General features: G+C 42.5%; 1 protein-coding gene across 1 annotated transcript in view; it reads right to left on the minus strand.

The window, feature by feature from the left end:
* Nucleotides 1-13,416, minus strand: part of mcf2la (mcf.2 cell line derived transforming sequence-like a) — a gene marked incomplete at both ends in the record, with an annotated part of 37,730 nt that extends 24,314 nt beyond the window's left edge. The window contains 2 exons of the mRNA XM_080052717.1: nucleotides 554-634; nucleotides 13,344-13,416. Of these exons, the coding sequence (XP_079908843.1) occupies nucleotides 554-634; nucleotides 13,344-13,416 (154 nt within the window). The remainder of the gene's footprint in view (nucleotides 1-553; nucleotides 635-13,343) is intronic.
* Between the last annotated feature and the right edge of the window lie 1,948 nt (nucleotides 13,417-15,364).

Consider the following 15,364-nt stretch of genomic DNA (forward strand, 5'->3'; position numbering starts at 1 on the left):
CGGTTCAAGTTGCAGAGCAAATCATCGCGGTGAATTATTTACATGCCAACACTGGGACAGGCCTTATCGTCCTGGTAACCAAACTCAGGGGCCCCAGGTGTGTGTTACTGCATGCATCAGTGTGTGCAAAAAATAGTGTGTGGCCGTTTGTGTATGTTGAGAAAATCTGATGATGAACGAGCCATTTAAAAATAAGTTAAAACTTTTTCTACTTGATTTAATGTTAATTTATTCCTCAAAATGTCAAAGATAGAACATTCTTTGAAGGGATGCCTGTTTTAAGTATGGGGCCCTAGAGGCAGAGGAGCTATTTATGGAATATGGATGACACATTTTTTTTTTTTTACAGTTTTCACAAAAAGTTCACACACACACACACACACACACACACACACACACACACACACACACACACACACACACACACACACACACACACACACACACACACACACACACACACACACACACACACACACACACACACACACACACACACACACACACACACACACACACACACACACACACACAAAAAGGAAATCAAACCAACCTGGCAGGATGGCAAACTGTTTCTGAAGTTCGTGGCCGATCTCCGCCGCACACATCCCATCCTCTCTTTGCAAGACGTCATCTGAGGAGAAAAAAGAGAGAGAGAGATGCTAACTCTACTCATAACACATAAACAAAGACATTTCCACCATAAATTGATGCAGAAAGGCACAAATTGGTGCAGAAAATTTCACCAGAATTCAGGAAATCTAAATTTTCTGGGAGGGGAGAACCATAACAAAGGTCTCTCAATCACCCGCTCTGCATGTAATCGGCAAATAAACCTTTTGAGTATCCCACAACCTGTTATCCAATCAGAAGAGAGAACGCTACAAACCGGCACGTCTCACTGCCGGTGCACGCGCAGAGAGCGACAGAGGGGTGAATGTGTATGCGCCTACAATGGCGGAGCAGGTACAAATCTTTCCCAATGTCTGTTTTTAATGGTTTTTATCATGTTTTATCACACTTATGGATCTGAGATGGTGCTAGATAACTGTTTGAAGACTGCAGTTTGAAGACCGCAGTGCATTAATGTGGTGACGTGGGGACGAGGGAGCGGACTGCTAACTGCAGTCACTGACAGGAAGTTAGCTAAAAGGACCATATGCTTACTGAACCTTTAATGTGTCTCCCACAATGTTGGAATAACCCCTACACCAATGTGGGGCCGGTAAGAGGACGCATGAAGATGACAAATTCTGAGAAAGTGAGGTGGAGGGACTAACAAGGGATGGAGTAAACTGCATTCGGATTTCCTCTTCTCTCGGGTCAAGCCGGATTACAGTAATCTCACTCAGGCCTCTGTCTGAGACATGATGAGACAGAGAAATACATATACAGAGGGAGAAAAAAGCAACCACTTCCCTAACCCAATCTCACTCACTTATGCTATGAGAGTATATTTTGTTGTGTACTATCATTTGTGAATAAAAACTGAGATTTTTTTTATGCGCGCGCACAGAACACACACACACACACACACACACACACACACTGCTTAAAGGGAAAAGTTTCTCTGTCTTAAATCGCTGTTTAAACTGAGCTGATGATTGTGTGGCATCACATCTAGGAAGGCAAACAGCTGTGGTCTTATATGCAAAAAGTGCAGAGTGGAAACTTGAACCCTCCAATGCAAATACACAGAGAATACACAGAGAATGGAGAACACATTGTGTTTTTTGCTAATAAATAGATTGCAGGTGATCACACAAATATCACACATTCCAATTATATGATGATGAAACCCTGACAGATTAAGGTTAAAGAGCCTCAGTAATGCTAGGTACAGTGTTGTAAGCATACCAATGGGCTAGACAGTGAGTCATACTACAGGTCTCATGTGCGGTAAAACACTTAGCCCTGAGCTCTGTGTGTGTGTGTGTGTGTGTGTGTGTGTGTGTGTGTGTGTGTGTGTGTGTGTGTGTGTGTGTGTGTGTGTGTGTGTGTGTGTGTGTGTGTGTGTGTGTGTGTGTGTGTGTGTGTGTGTGTGTTAGCCTGTTGTACAGGATGTTTTGGGACACACTTTAAAGAGTGTTAAAGACTTTGCAGTAATAAAATAAAATAGGCGGACACAGACTGAGTGTAATGTTGTTATCGCGCATGCCATGAATATCTTGGAAAAGAAGGCCCAAACTTAAAATGGAAGGTATCGGAAATAAGGCGGGTAATAGCAGAGGTGGGCAGAGTAGCCAAAAAATTTACTCGAGTAAAAGTAAGTTACTTTAAGATTATAATTACTCAAGTAGAAGTAAAAGTACTCATAAAAATTATTACTCGAGTAAGAGTAAAAACGTATGCAGTGAAAAGACTACTCAAGTACTCAAGAGTACAAGTAGGCCTACTGAATGACTCCAGATTTATTTTTGAAATATACAGAGCAACACAAACGGTACAGAATAGACACGAACATAATATAAAACAGCAATGTTCAAATAAAGATATGTTAAATAACATCATTTTAAATAAAACAATAAATAAGGTATTTAAAAATCAAATGAATAACCCTTGAACTCAAACAATAATACATTAATTATCTGCCAAATTAAATACATCACCCTTCAAATAAAATGATAATAAATTAGGCTTGTCCAAAATTATATTAATTAAAACCAATACACTTATAACACTGTTGCAATTGTTTTGCACATACACATTTTAAAACAAATTCCTACAATATGTTACTGGCCCTGAGAAAATTATCTAGGTTGTGTTTAGCCCCAAAAATATAAAACACAAAATTAAACTTCGTTACACATCAAAACCTGCTGGCACACTCACTTAACGTATAGTGGCTGAACAAAGAGACCACTCTCAGACTCTCACACAGCCAGACTGGGGCATGCGAAGTGGGTAGGCTACAGGGAGAACAGGACATGTGTCAAAAAAGAACAGTTTCTCTGTAATTGCGAGTGTGTGGGAGTCTGTGTTATATGCGTTTAACCTACATGGCACGGCCACGGACACAACATCGGTGCAGAACCGCAGCCTTTAAAAAAGTCCGCGGACATTGTTGAGCCCATGGTTGAGCCCTATGACAACATGACAACACTTGTCATGTGACTGAAGTGGCTGCATTTGATTGGCAAGCTTTTGTAATGTGGTTTTTATTGGTTGAAATAGTCACGTGATAGAGATGTTGGCTGAAGACGTCCCCGGGGAGAGAAATCATGAGAGAAATAGCTCTCGCATGTAATAAATAAAATATATAAAAAAATAAGGTAACGACCATCACGTAGCCAAATGGAACGGCGTAAAAGTACCGTTCTTTCTTCAAATATTTACTCAAGTAAAAGTAAAAGTATGTTGCAATAAAACTACTCCTAAAATTACAATTTATTCAAAAAGTTACTCAAGTATTTGTAACGGAGTAAATGTAGCGCGTTACGACCCACCTCTGGGTAATAGTAAGGCATGGGAATGGTTAACGTGGCACTAATGCTATGAGAGCCTTCAACAGACCACAGGGCTTCCAGCACAGTCACCCAGCCCTGTAATTTCACCCAAAAAAACACAGAGACGCACATGCTATAAACAGATTCTACTACAGTAACAACAGAGAGCGACAAAAGGAGAGGAAGGGATGGGAAGGGAGGATGCGCTCTGAAATGTGCCTTACATGTGTGTGTACATTGGATACAGTTTAAAAAGAGCCAGGGAATCTGTGTCAGATGTTTGCAGGCTGTGTGTGAGCAAGTGTGTTGTCATCATGCGTGGGGTCAGGGTGTGTGTGTGTGTGTGTGTGTGTGTGTGTGTGTGTGTCAGTGTGTACGTCTGGGTCCAGCTGTCCGTTCACTGTGTCGGACAGCTGGACCCAAAGCCCTGGAACGCAGCCAGACGTGATGTGCAACGCGGTATGACTTTATATACGCGCGTGTGTGTGTGTGTGTGTGTGTGTGTGTGTGTGTGTGTGTGTGTCACCAGACAAACCTCTGCAGCTGTTGGTGATCACTATTTACAAATGATTACAACTCAAGTGACATTGAACATGCCAATAGGAGATATTTTCAAAATAGAGCACCTAAAATTCAAAACTAAATCATCAAAAACAGTATTAAAGTCACTATCTAATCAAAATGTTACGTAATCAAATGATTCACAGTAAATACAGCTGGTCAGCTCAACATCCCCCCAAAGGATTACGTTAGTCGAGTCAGAAACAACTGACAACTGAGATCAGTGGCAGCTGTATGTTTGACACAGGCTCACACAGGTATAGAAAAAAGTCTAAAATTTAAACAGAATATGGTGTAATTCCGGAAGAGAACAAAAGTTTCAAGTCCACCCTTCACTGACTGCTGGCGCTACTGTTACAGAAACAACCCTGAAAACCCTCTTGTTTTGGGGGGAAAAGTGGAGGAAAAAACAACTATTTTGTCTATAGGAGGGGAACGGCAAAGACGCATCAGACATTCAGGCGTCGCCGCAGCTTTTCACTGGTCCTCCAACTCTTAAACCTCACCAGCTTTGTCCTGAATGAAATGGAACTATAGCGGCAAGTGAACCCCTTTACACTCACACACACACTCTCTCACACACACACACACACACACACACACACACACACACACACACACTGGAAGTGGGGCAATGCAAGCAGAACACAAATAGTGATTATGGGGGGGCCTTGAAAGAATGTCCCCCCGTCTTTTCCCTTCCCCCAAAGCCCTGACAGCCCTGCACCATTTCATTCATCCTTTTTTTCCCAAGGGGCTACACTAAGCTAAAGAGAAAACTGATGCATTAACCCAGCAATCTTCCCATTAATATGAAACCATAACCTATATTTCCATAAGGCTCAATTCAGTTCTATACACATCCTTGTATCTGTATTCAACAAGTGCATTGACGTTGAAGTTAAGTTGCTCAAAAGCGAATTTGAAAAAGAAAAATTTCCAAAAATGTGCGAATACCTCCTCACGACCCCTTTGTTAACAGACCAGTTTACAGAGTCTAGGCTGTGTATCAACACTGGATTTTGCACGAACTAGGTAGCGGATCACGAGGAGATATTCACTGATTCAGACAAAAAGTGTATTTGTCAACAAGCGTTCTCCACAATCGCTGACTCCACCTTTAATTAAGTCCTGTTATTGCAATAACATAATGTGGTAAATTACTACATAACTTTCAAAATTAGGAGACAAAACTCAACTGCAAAAGAAGCCTACTGAACCCCACTAATTCACACTCGAGCGTCTCCAAATGAATGAATGCCTGTTTGTGTGCGTCTGTACGTGTGAACGAGAGAATAAGGCCCTGGATTTAAAGAGGTGAAAAGATAGTGAAGAGGAGGAGGAGGGAAAGGGGGGAGTGAGGCAGTCGGAAAGAGAGAAAAAAAACAGAGCGTTGTGTAGAGGTGGCTCTGGTCTCAATAGGATGAAATGAAGGAGAGGGTTTCTTTACACATGCCTACATATTTAATGTGTTGGCCCTGGTGCTAGTTGATACTGTGGTTGTGTTTGTCTCTCTCTTTCTGTGTAGGGGGTCAACAGCAGTACAACACAGTGCCACAAAAACCTTAGTGGCCTCATTTTTCTTTAAATGTCTTCCTTTTCCGTTTGGATAAAGTGTGGGGATTAAGGGTTAGTAAGTAAGTGTACAGAATCAGCCTAATGCACTACAGTCAAACTTGTGAGTAAAGTATCAAAGTGCTAACCTATTTATCGTACATTGTTAATCAGCTTAAAGGTTCAGTAAGCGGAATGGTCAGTTTAGCTAACTTCCTGTCAGTGACTCCAGTTAGCAGTCCCCTCCCTCGTCCCCACGTCACCACATTAATGCACTGCGGTCTTCAAGCAGCGAATTATCTAGCATCATCTCAGATCCATAAGTGTGATAAAACATGATAAAAACCATTAAAAACAGACATTGGGAAGGATTTTTACCTGCTCCGCCATTGTAGGCGCATACACATTCACCCCTCTGTCGCTCTCTGCGCGTGCACCGGCAGTGAGACGGGTGCCGGTTTGTAGCGTTCTCTCTTCTGATTGGTTATCAGTAGTGGGATCCCCGAAAAGTTTATTTGCCGATTACATGCAGAGCGAGTGACTGAGAGATCGGCTTTATGAAACGCGCACACTATATAAGTGATCACTGTATGAATAAAGAGTGATTTAACACTTATATTAAGATAAATAAATCACTTACTTCACCTTTAATGGAGGCCGGGGACAAATGATAGTTTAAAGCGATTTGATTTGAAATGTTGGCACACAGGGTCTTCTCCCTGATGGCAGGGTTTCATATTCAGGGAAGAGGGGATGTTGGGAGTGCCATTTTTTTGTTGGGGATTATAACATACAACAATATTATCCCAGCAGACTCCATAAAAAAAGTTAAACTAATATTTTAGTATGCTGGAATAACAAGCTAGTGTTGGTCTAACAAATGAACCATGTATATAAAGTGAGAACAATTAAGAGTGTGTGTTTGGATTTGATTAGCGCTAACCGCTAACGCTGCTTTACGACGTAACCGGCAACAACTCAATTTGCGAAAACAAGACGCACTTTAGGTCGGGGTCAGTTCGAGGAGGTTAAAGAGAGGGGACGGCCCAATTAGGTCACATGAGTGTACAGTCCATTACACACACTCAAAGCCACTGAAACACACACATACACACACGCACCCCTCCTCCTTTGTGAAGTCATGTTACTACAGGTTTTCTTTGCTTAAACACACACTGTCAGTTCAAAAGATGGAAGCCAGCTGTTCCCCTTTGCTGGTCGAAGTTCAAAGCCACGGGACGCTGTAGGAGCCGTCTGATGTCAACACACACACACACACACACACACACACACACACACACACACACACACACACACACACACACACACCTCTGGCTGAGGACTATGCAAAGAAAAACAAGCGCGACATGGCTGGACGCAAAGAGAACGTCCCTCAAACACAGAGGAACAGACTCTCTCTCACACACACACACACACACACACACACACACACAATGCAGTAATATAGGAGGTGGACATCTCTCAACAGATTACACTAACGACAGTATAAATCTCTTTTATGATTTGCGGCAGAGATTAAATCATCCTTAAGCTTTTGTCATTTGGAATGTAGTCTGGTGCAGCGAGGTTAATGAGGATGTGATAGAGACACAGAGATGGACGTCCGGCACAACCAGACCTTCAGCCCTCCATCTGCTTCTCCGGTATGCACCACATGGATAGGAGCCACTGGGAATGTAGACTTGAGGGCACTAGGTTGGAGCGTGTGTGTGTGTGTGTGTGTGTGTGTGTGTGTGTGTGTGTGTGTGTGTGTGTGTGTGTGTGTGTGTATGGTTAAATTATGCTGTGTGGGAATCAAATGCCATTAGAGAGATGGTCCACGAGGAGAAGCAAGGATTTGCCTTCCACTCTACAGCTGTGTGTGTGTGTGTGTGTGTGTGTGTGTGTGTGTGTGTGTGTGTGTGTGTGTGTGTGTGTGTGTGTGTGTGTGTGTGTGTGTGTGTGTGTGTGTGTGTGTGTGTGTGTGTGTGTGTGTGTGTGTGTGTGTGTGTGTGTGTGTGTGTGACGGAATCCAACCTGTATTATCTAGCATTATAGTCAGGGTTTACCGAAGCCCCATCTGTCACTGATGTGGGGGTATCTCACACTCACACACACACACTCACACACACACACCATGCCAAACAACAACTGGGTCACAGGGCCAACAGTGTTGTGGAAGTGTGTGTTTCCTTGTGATTGTGTGTGTGATTGTGTGTGTGTGTGTGTGTGTGTGTGTGTGTGTGTGTGTGTGTGTGTGTGTGTGCGTGTGTGTGTGCGTGTGTGTGTGTGTGTGTGTGTGTGTGTGTGTGTGTGTGTGTGTGTGTATGTGTGTGTGTGTGTGTGTGTGTGTATGGTGCGCATACCAAAACCAAAAGCTTGACTTAGTGGGGATCAGGGGGAAAACAGCAGCCAGACGATCATCAAAATATTACCAATGGTCACGTGCATTGTGTGTGTTCTTCTGCTGACCTGAATGCAATCAGGGGGACACCTACGGTTCACTAGAAATAACCTCACATGATCAATTGATTTGCTCATTTTACATTTACAAAGTTGTGTAAAGAGACATTTATTTTATTTCTAGCACACAAAAATATGAGTGATATGATTTTTGTTTTTGTCCGATTAAATATGCATCCAGAATTGATGAACATTGTCAATATATGTGATATGAGGCAATAGCTTTCTTGGTTAAGATAGCTGTGGCATGTCAAGAAGCTGTGTGTTGTTCTGTGCCTGTGTTAAGCAGTGGGTCAGAAATCCACAACAATTACTCTCGTCACTGGCACTGAGCCCTCGACCTACTGAATGGATGGTGTCATCATTATCATTATCATCATCGGCTAAGCAAAACAACACACTACTGTCCTCCCCCCTTGTCTAGAGTCTGCACTGCCGTCACAACACACACACACACACACACACACACACACACACACACACACACACACACACACACACACACACACACCGGCTCACATGCTGGGGCAAACGGTTTTCACATCAACCAACAATTAGCGGAGATTCCTTTATCCGGGATGACAAAGAGTGTACAGATGAATTCATACAGAAATTCAAATAAGAAAATGCTCTGCTCCTCAGCTCTGGACTATTACTTTTTGTGATTACTAAAGCTACAGTGGGTGTACATTTTTCATATAAATGTATGTCGTTGGTTACATTCAAGCCATCGCCCAATGAGTTGACATATAGTTGAATAATCAGCTCCACAAAACTCTCAGGATGGCAGCGTTTACGAACTGGTGTCTGTTGTCTGTCGCCACTCGCGCAGGAGCTCAAGGAAATCCCATGAAGAGCCCAAGAAATGTTTCAGTTGATTCTAGCGCTAAGAAAAAACGTGGACGTACAGCAGAAGGTATAAAATCCATGCGCTATCACCGGATGTCACCTCATAAAGACGTGCAGATGGTGTTGTTGTAATTACTCTGAATTCTTAAATAGGGGCGACAGAAGTTACACACTATCGCTTTAATGTTGTGTGTTGGTGCAGAACTAACATGTCTCAATCCATTTCACCAAATGCGTACAACAGACCAGTAGTCTAACGCAACGTATGGTAATCTACACTGTGAGTTGTTGATGCGTATGTAGTGTCACTCACTTAAACAACAAAGGTTGGGGGTTTGAAATCCTACTGCTCCTCCCTCCCTCTCTCTCTCTCTCCACCATTATTAAAAACACAAACATTTAGAGTTGAGCTGGGAGTTTTTGCTCTTTTTTTTCGTTGCCTCTGGCCATAGCTACCAATGGTTACAATAAACAGAACAAAGGAGAACATGAAACACGGAATGACACACACAGACAGAAAGAGAGGGAGGCGGAAAAAGAGGTGGAGAATCCAGGTGGGCTGTGTTTTAACTTGCCCTGAAAGAACCTTGCTGCAGCTGTAGGAAAAAATCCGACACAATGGAGTAAAGGGACTTAAAAGCTATAGTGCGTAATTTTTTTTGATTATATAAATGAATGACTGGTTATATTCAAGCCATCGCCCAAATGAGTTGACACACAAAGTTGATTAAGCCCTATCAACTCCACAAAACTCTCTCTGTATTTCCCAGTATGGCAGCGTTTACAAACTGGTGTCGCAGTCCTCTGACACTGGTGCAGGAGCTTAAAAAATCCAAACAGGAGCCATAGAGATGTTTCAGTTGTTGATTCTACTGCTAAGAAAAAAACCTGGACGTAAGGCAGAAGTTATAAAATCCAAGCGCGTGATTACTGCAGAGAGTACTTTGACAAAACTGACCCTAAAATCTGATATTCATGGAGGGGAAGGGGATTAAACTTTCGACGCTTGTAAGTACTCCACAGAAGATTTCAGAGTCAGACATTTGATCCTACTCAGTGGATATGTGGATATGGGTTTGTAACCATGGTGAAGGGGCAGCGCTGGGTCGTAATCCAAAAGGTCAATAGTGGTCCAAAGAAAGTGATATGTCTCTACCAAGCCTAACACATTGGAAAGCATGATATCTGAATTGTACTGATCACTCAATAGAGAGAGAGGGTGTGTGTGTGTGTGTGTGTGTGTGTGTGTGTGTGTGTGTGTGTGTGTGTGTGTGTGAAAAAAACTCAGGTGATTGAAAGGTTGATGAAAACCGCTGCCTAATCGCAAATGCAAGATAAATGCTTTTTGGAACACATCCCAGATCGCATTGTAGAAGCTTAGCTAAGACTTTTTCAACTTTTAATCTTGATCTGGCAAAATGTGTTTGTGCGCGCGTGTGTATGTGTGTGCCCCAAGAAGTGAGCCAAGAAAAGCATGACGAAATCTCTATGGATTATTATCATCGCTGTGTTATGGAAATCAAAGATTCCACCAACGAACACACACACACACACACACACACACACACACACACACACAAACACAAACACAACTGACAGTGGAAACAAGGGGGGCGGAGATGTTGACATTCAAATACTCAAAAGGGGGTTTTGTCCCAACGTTTGCTCCCAACTGACAAGAGGAAACACGCGGCGTTAATGGGACCAATGTAATTAGAACGCCAACCGGCCGTGTGCTATTCTATTCTGTGTGTGGCCGTACTGTACAAACCTGCCGTTACACATACAGTCATGTGAAAAAATTAGGACACCCTTTGAAAACATGTGTGTTTTTTAACATATTTAGACATATGGATATTTAATATAAATTTTTAAAAAAACTGAGAAATTCCAGGAATATACATAACTAAGTAAAACTGAAGAAAATACTGTTTAAAACTTTCTGTAAAATGTAATAAAATAAACATGCAAATTCTGTTGAGGAATAAATTAGGACACCCCAACATTTTTTTCACTTAAAATGTCTGAAATCACACACAAATGTTTCAGATCAGGTGCACATGATAAGAAGATTGTTACTCAGCATTTTGAAGGAGGTTTGGCCTATTTAAACCTCAGACATTCAGTTTGATGTGCTCCTGACTGTTGACGTGAGAGTGAACAACATGGTGAGGTCAAAATACCTGTCTGAGGCCTTCAGAAAGAAGATTCTTGGAGCTCATGAATCTGGTAAGGGATTTAAAATGATCTCAAAAGATTTTGAAATCAGCCATTCCACTGTCCGGAAAAAAGTGTACAAGTGGAGGACATTCAAAGCAACTGCCAACATGCCCAGGTCTGGCCTTCCAAGCAAGTTCACCCCGAGAGTAGAGCGCAAGATGCTAAAAGAAGTCTCCAAAACCCCCAAAATGTCATCGTGGGACCTACAGCAGGCTCTGGCCACTGTTGATGTGAAAGTGCATGCCTCTACAATCAGAAAGAGACTGCACAAGTTTAACTTTCACAGGCGGTGTGCAAGGAGGAAACCTCTACTCTCCAAGAGAAACATTAAGGCCAGACTGAAGTTTGCCAGAGAGAACGTAGACAAAGAACAGGACTTCTGGAGTAATGTTCTTTGGACAGATGAGTCTAAAATTGAATTATTTGGACACCAGAAAAGAGGACATGTTTGGCGCTCACCAAATACAGAGTTCCAGGAAAATAACCTCATACCAACTGTGAAGCATGGAGGTGGAAGTGTCATGGTTTAGGGATGCTTTGCTGCAGCAGGACCTGGCCAGCTCACCATCATAGAATCCATCATGAATTCTACAGTGTATCAGAGGGATACATGTGAGACCATCTGTAAGAAAAGTAAAGCTGAAGCGGAACTGGACCCTGCATCATGACAATGACCCTAAACATACCAGTAAATCCACCAAGGACTGGCTGAAAACTAAGAAATGGTGAGTCCTGGAATGGCCCAGTCAAAGCCCAGATCTTAATCCCATTGAGATGCTGTGTGAATTGAAACAAACTGTATGCAAGAAACCCCTCACACATCACACAGGTTAAAACATTCTGCATTGAGGAGTAGGGCAAACTTTCCTCAGACCGATGTCAGAGACTGGTAGAGGGTTACAAGAAGCGTCTCACTGAAGTTATTTCAGCCAAAGGGGGTAACACTAGGTATTAGGGGGTAGGGTGTCCTAACTTTTTCCTCAGTGAGAATATGCATTTATGTTGATATATTTTGTTTAATCAGTAAAACAATGTTATTTTTTTGCTGTTTACCTGCAATTAGATCACTTTCTTTTCCAGAGATTAATACAAACAAGATTAGACATCGATATGGGAACATTTCTTAATGAATAACTGAATATTCAATGGGGTGTCCTAATTTTTTCACATGACTGTACACTATACACTTAGGGTCAAGATGCACTCCAGATTGGATTATGTAACTGTCTGATGGATAGTAATGCCTACAGCAAAGGGAAGGGGGACAAAAAGCATTGATGGAGCAATGAGATGAAATCAATGCCGGATAACAAAGTCAGGTCATGTCCATTCAGCTCATTCCCTGACATAACGTCTCATTTGCCCGGAACAAGAGATCGGTTACACACTGTTGACAGCGACTTCTGCATGTCTGCTTAAGTGGTCGCATGAGTTTGGCCTCAGTGTGCAAAGGCATCATCCATTAAAAAAGGCCAGATTGCTACATTTTACAGAGGTTATACCCAATGAAAAAGACATGACTACAATAATATGCATTCACTTATACTGTCTGATCATACGAAGTTAACCTACAACATCTGCCAGCCAATCGGATATGGCAAATTTTCCACTTCCAGTGTATAAAATTCACACACACACACACACACGCACACACACACACACACACACACACACACACACACACACACACACACACAGTCATGCAATAGCGCATATATGCGCTATTCTTTGCATATTTGCAACTTCTGTTGTGCACCTTCACCCTGCAAGGTATGATGGTTGTTGCCGTTTGTAGGGGTTGAAAGGGCTATGTTTGTATGGAAACAAACTGGATGATCACATTGGCTCTACCTTTACCTTACCACCTGGCCAACCTATAATGCCAAAGACTGCAGTGTGCTGATTGATAACAGCTGTATGTATGAATACAACATTGGGTAAAACACACACACAGACACAGACAAACACAAACACACACAGACAGACACACACTAAAACGCACACACACAACCACAGACTGCAAAATAGTGCTTTTTAATCTGCACCTGCACACATACTGTGCATACACACAGGAACACACCTGCACAATTCCCATCATCTTATCTCTCTTTATAAGGCTTGCCCACACGAGAAACAAAGTCTCACAACACAAAAAGACACAAATAATGACCAACAAAATAAAAAGCTTAGTTCTTCCACTAACACGCACGCAGGCACGCACGCACGCACGCGCACACACACACACACTACCTGTCATCATCTTCAGTTGCAGCCACAGCCGGGTGATATCGTGGCAGAGTTGAGAGACTCGGTTCAGAGCCATTGTGTTGCCGATACATGTATGTCTCCCTCACACACACACACACACACACACACACAGTTAAAACACTTTTACACACGGACACATATTCTGTCAGAGCAGCACCCAGCGCTGTGTAAGCACAGGCAGGTCCATTCTGTCGCAGCAGCTACGGACCGACTTTAGACGCTCATTGAGCTGTCACTGAACAGTGCAGCCCACACACACACACACCTCCCCCCCTCCTCTGTGCCAGCCAGAGAGGAGGAGTTACACATGGTCCGCCCCCCACAGGTTCACATTTCACAGTTGTTCCACTAACAGAGAGAAACTACATGTGACAGAATATGGAAGTCTCTACAAACATGAACAACAATAAAAAGTAGTTGATTAATTAGATTATTGCATTACTGCTTTAATTGAATAACATTAATAATCATTACTTTGTTTTGGACATTAGTATGAAATATGGTCTTAATTAACTGGGACAAAATGATCTCTGTAGGTCGATGGATACTAATCAGTTTTTAAAAGTCTGTCCATGAAAGATTGAATAAATACTTATCTATTTTAATTGATATTAGTGTAGGACATACTGTGCTGCTTACCATTTTTCAAAGCATAACTTGCTGTTTTATGACTTGTGAGTAATGTGTCAACCAGACATTAAGTTGAGTGTATTGAACACATATGAACATGAAAGAGTTACTCAAGGATTAAATGTTAACATGTTCATAAACTTACATCCGTCTAATGTTGGTCTGAGATATCTAAGATTCTAACATGCGAACGTACCAAGGACATGGTATGTGTTGGTGCCGGAGAGAACGGAGGACTCTTTTTTTCCCTCTGCTTTTCCCACACTCTCTGTGTACACACACACACACACACACACACACACACACACACACACACACACACACACACACACACACACACACACACACACACACACACACACACACACACACACACACACACACACACACACACACACACACACACACAATGCCAGTGGAGACAGCAGGGGGACCCAGTGTGCCGCACACAGAAGCAGTGTGAGAAGTGAAGACTGGTGAAAATGTGAATAAAGCACCTCAGGAGCTCGATTCAGAAAATGAAGCAAAAAACACAATTTTAAAACTGTCACCCTGCAGTCTGTTTATCCACAACTTGCCCACACACACACACACACACACACACACACACACACACACACACACACACACACACACACACACACACACACACACACACACACACACACACACACACACACACACACACACACACACACACACACACACACACACACACACACACACACACACACACACACGCACACACGCACACACACACACACACACTTGAAATGTGAAGAATTTTTAAAAGATTAGGTGAGTAGAGTAGAATAAAAGCAATTGATGTGTGGGATTAAGAACTGAATGGAGGCTAAATGAAAAGATAAATCTCTCAGTCTGGTCTGAGATAAGATTATCGATGAACGACGGGATTCAACAGGATTTAAAAGATCTGTGTGTGTGTGTGTGTGTGTGTGTGTGTGTGTGTGTGTGTGTGTGTGTGTGTGTGTGTGTGTGTCCCTCATGTCAGATTTAGATGATAGGACAGGAAAAGGCACAGGGTCTATAATGGTTCATTTCCCGTTTAATTTTTTTTTATCTGCCACCAACTCAGCTACAGCAACCCTTTTCTACCCACTGAAGGCTGTTTGACGCTTAGCTTTTACAAATTCCTTTGTAAAAGTAACACCACAATTGTCACTTTAAAATCTGACTTTTTTCATGCAACTTCAACTTGGTGTGTGTGTGTGTGTGGGGGGGGGGGGGTGGTTTGAGGCAACAAAGACAAAAGAGGAAACAGGTGTGTGCGTTAGCGCATGTGACACTCCTCTCTGAAACAGTGAATGACATGTGACTGTGCATCTGTGTGTGTTTACATGGGATGCACAGCA

The sequence above is a fragment of the Ammodytes marinus genome, assembly GCF_949987685.1.
Source record: "Ammodytes marinus genome assembly, chromosome: 24".
NCBI lineage: Eukaryota > Metazoa > Chordata > Actinopteri > Uranoscopiformes > Ammodytidae > Ammodytes > Ammodytes marinus.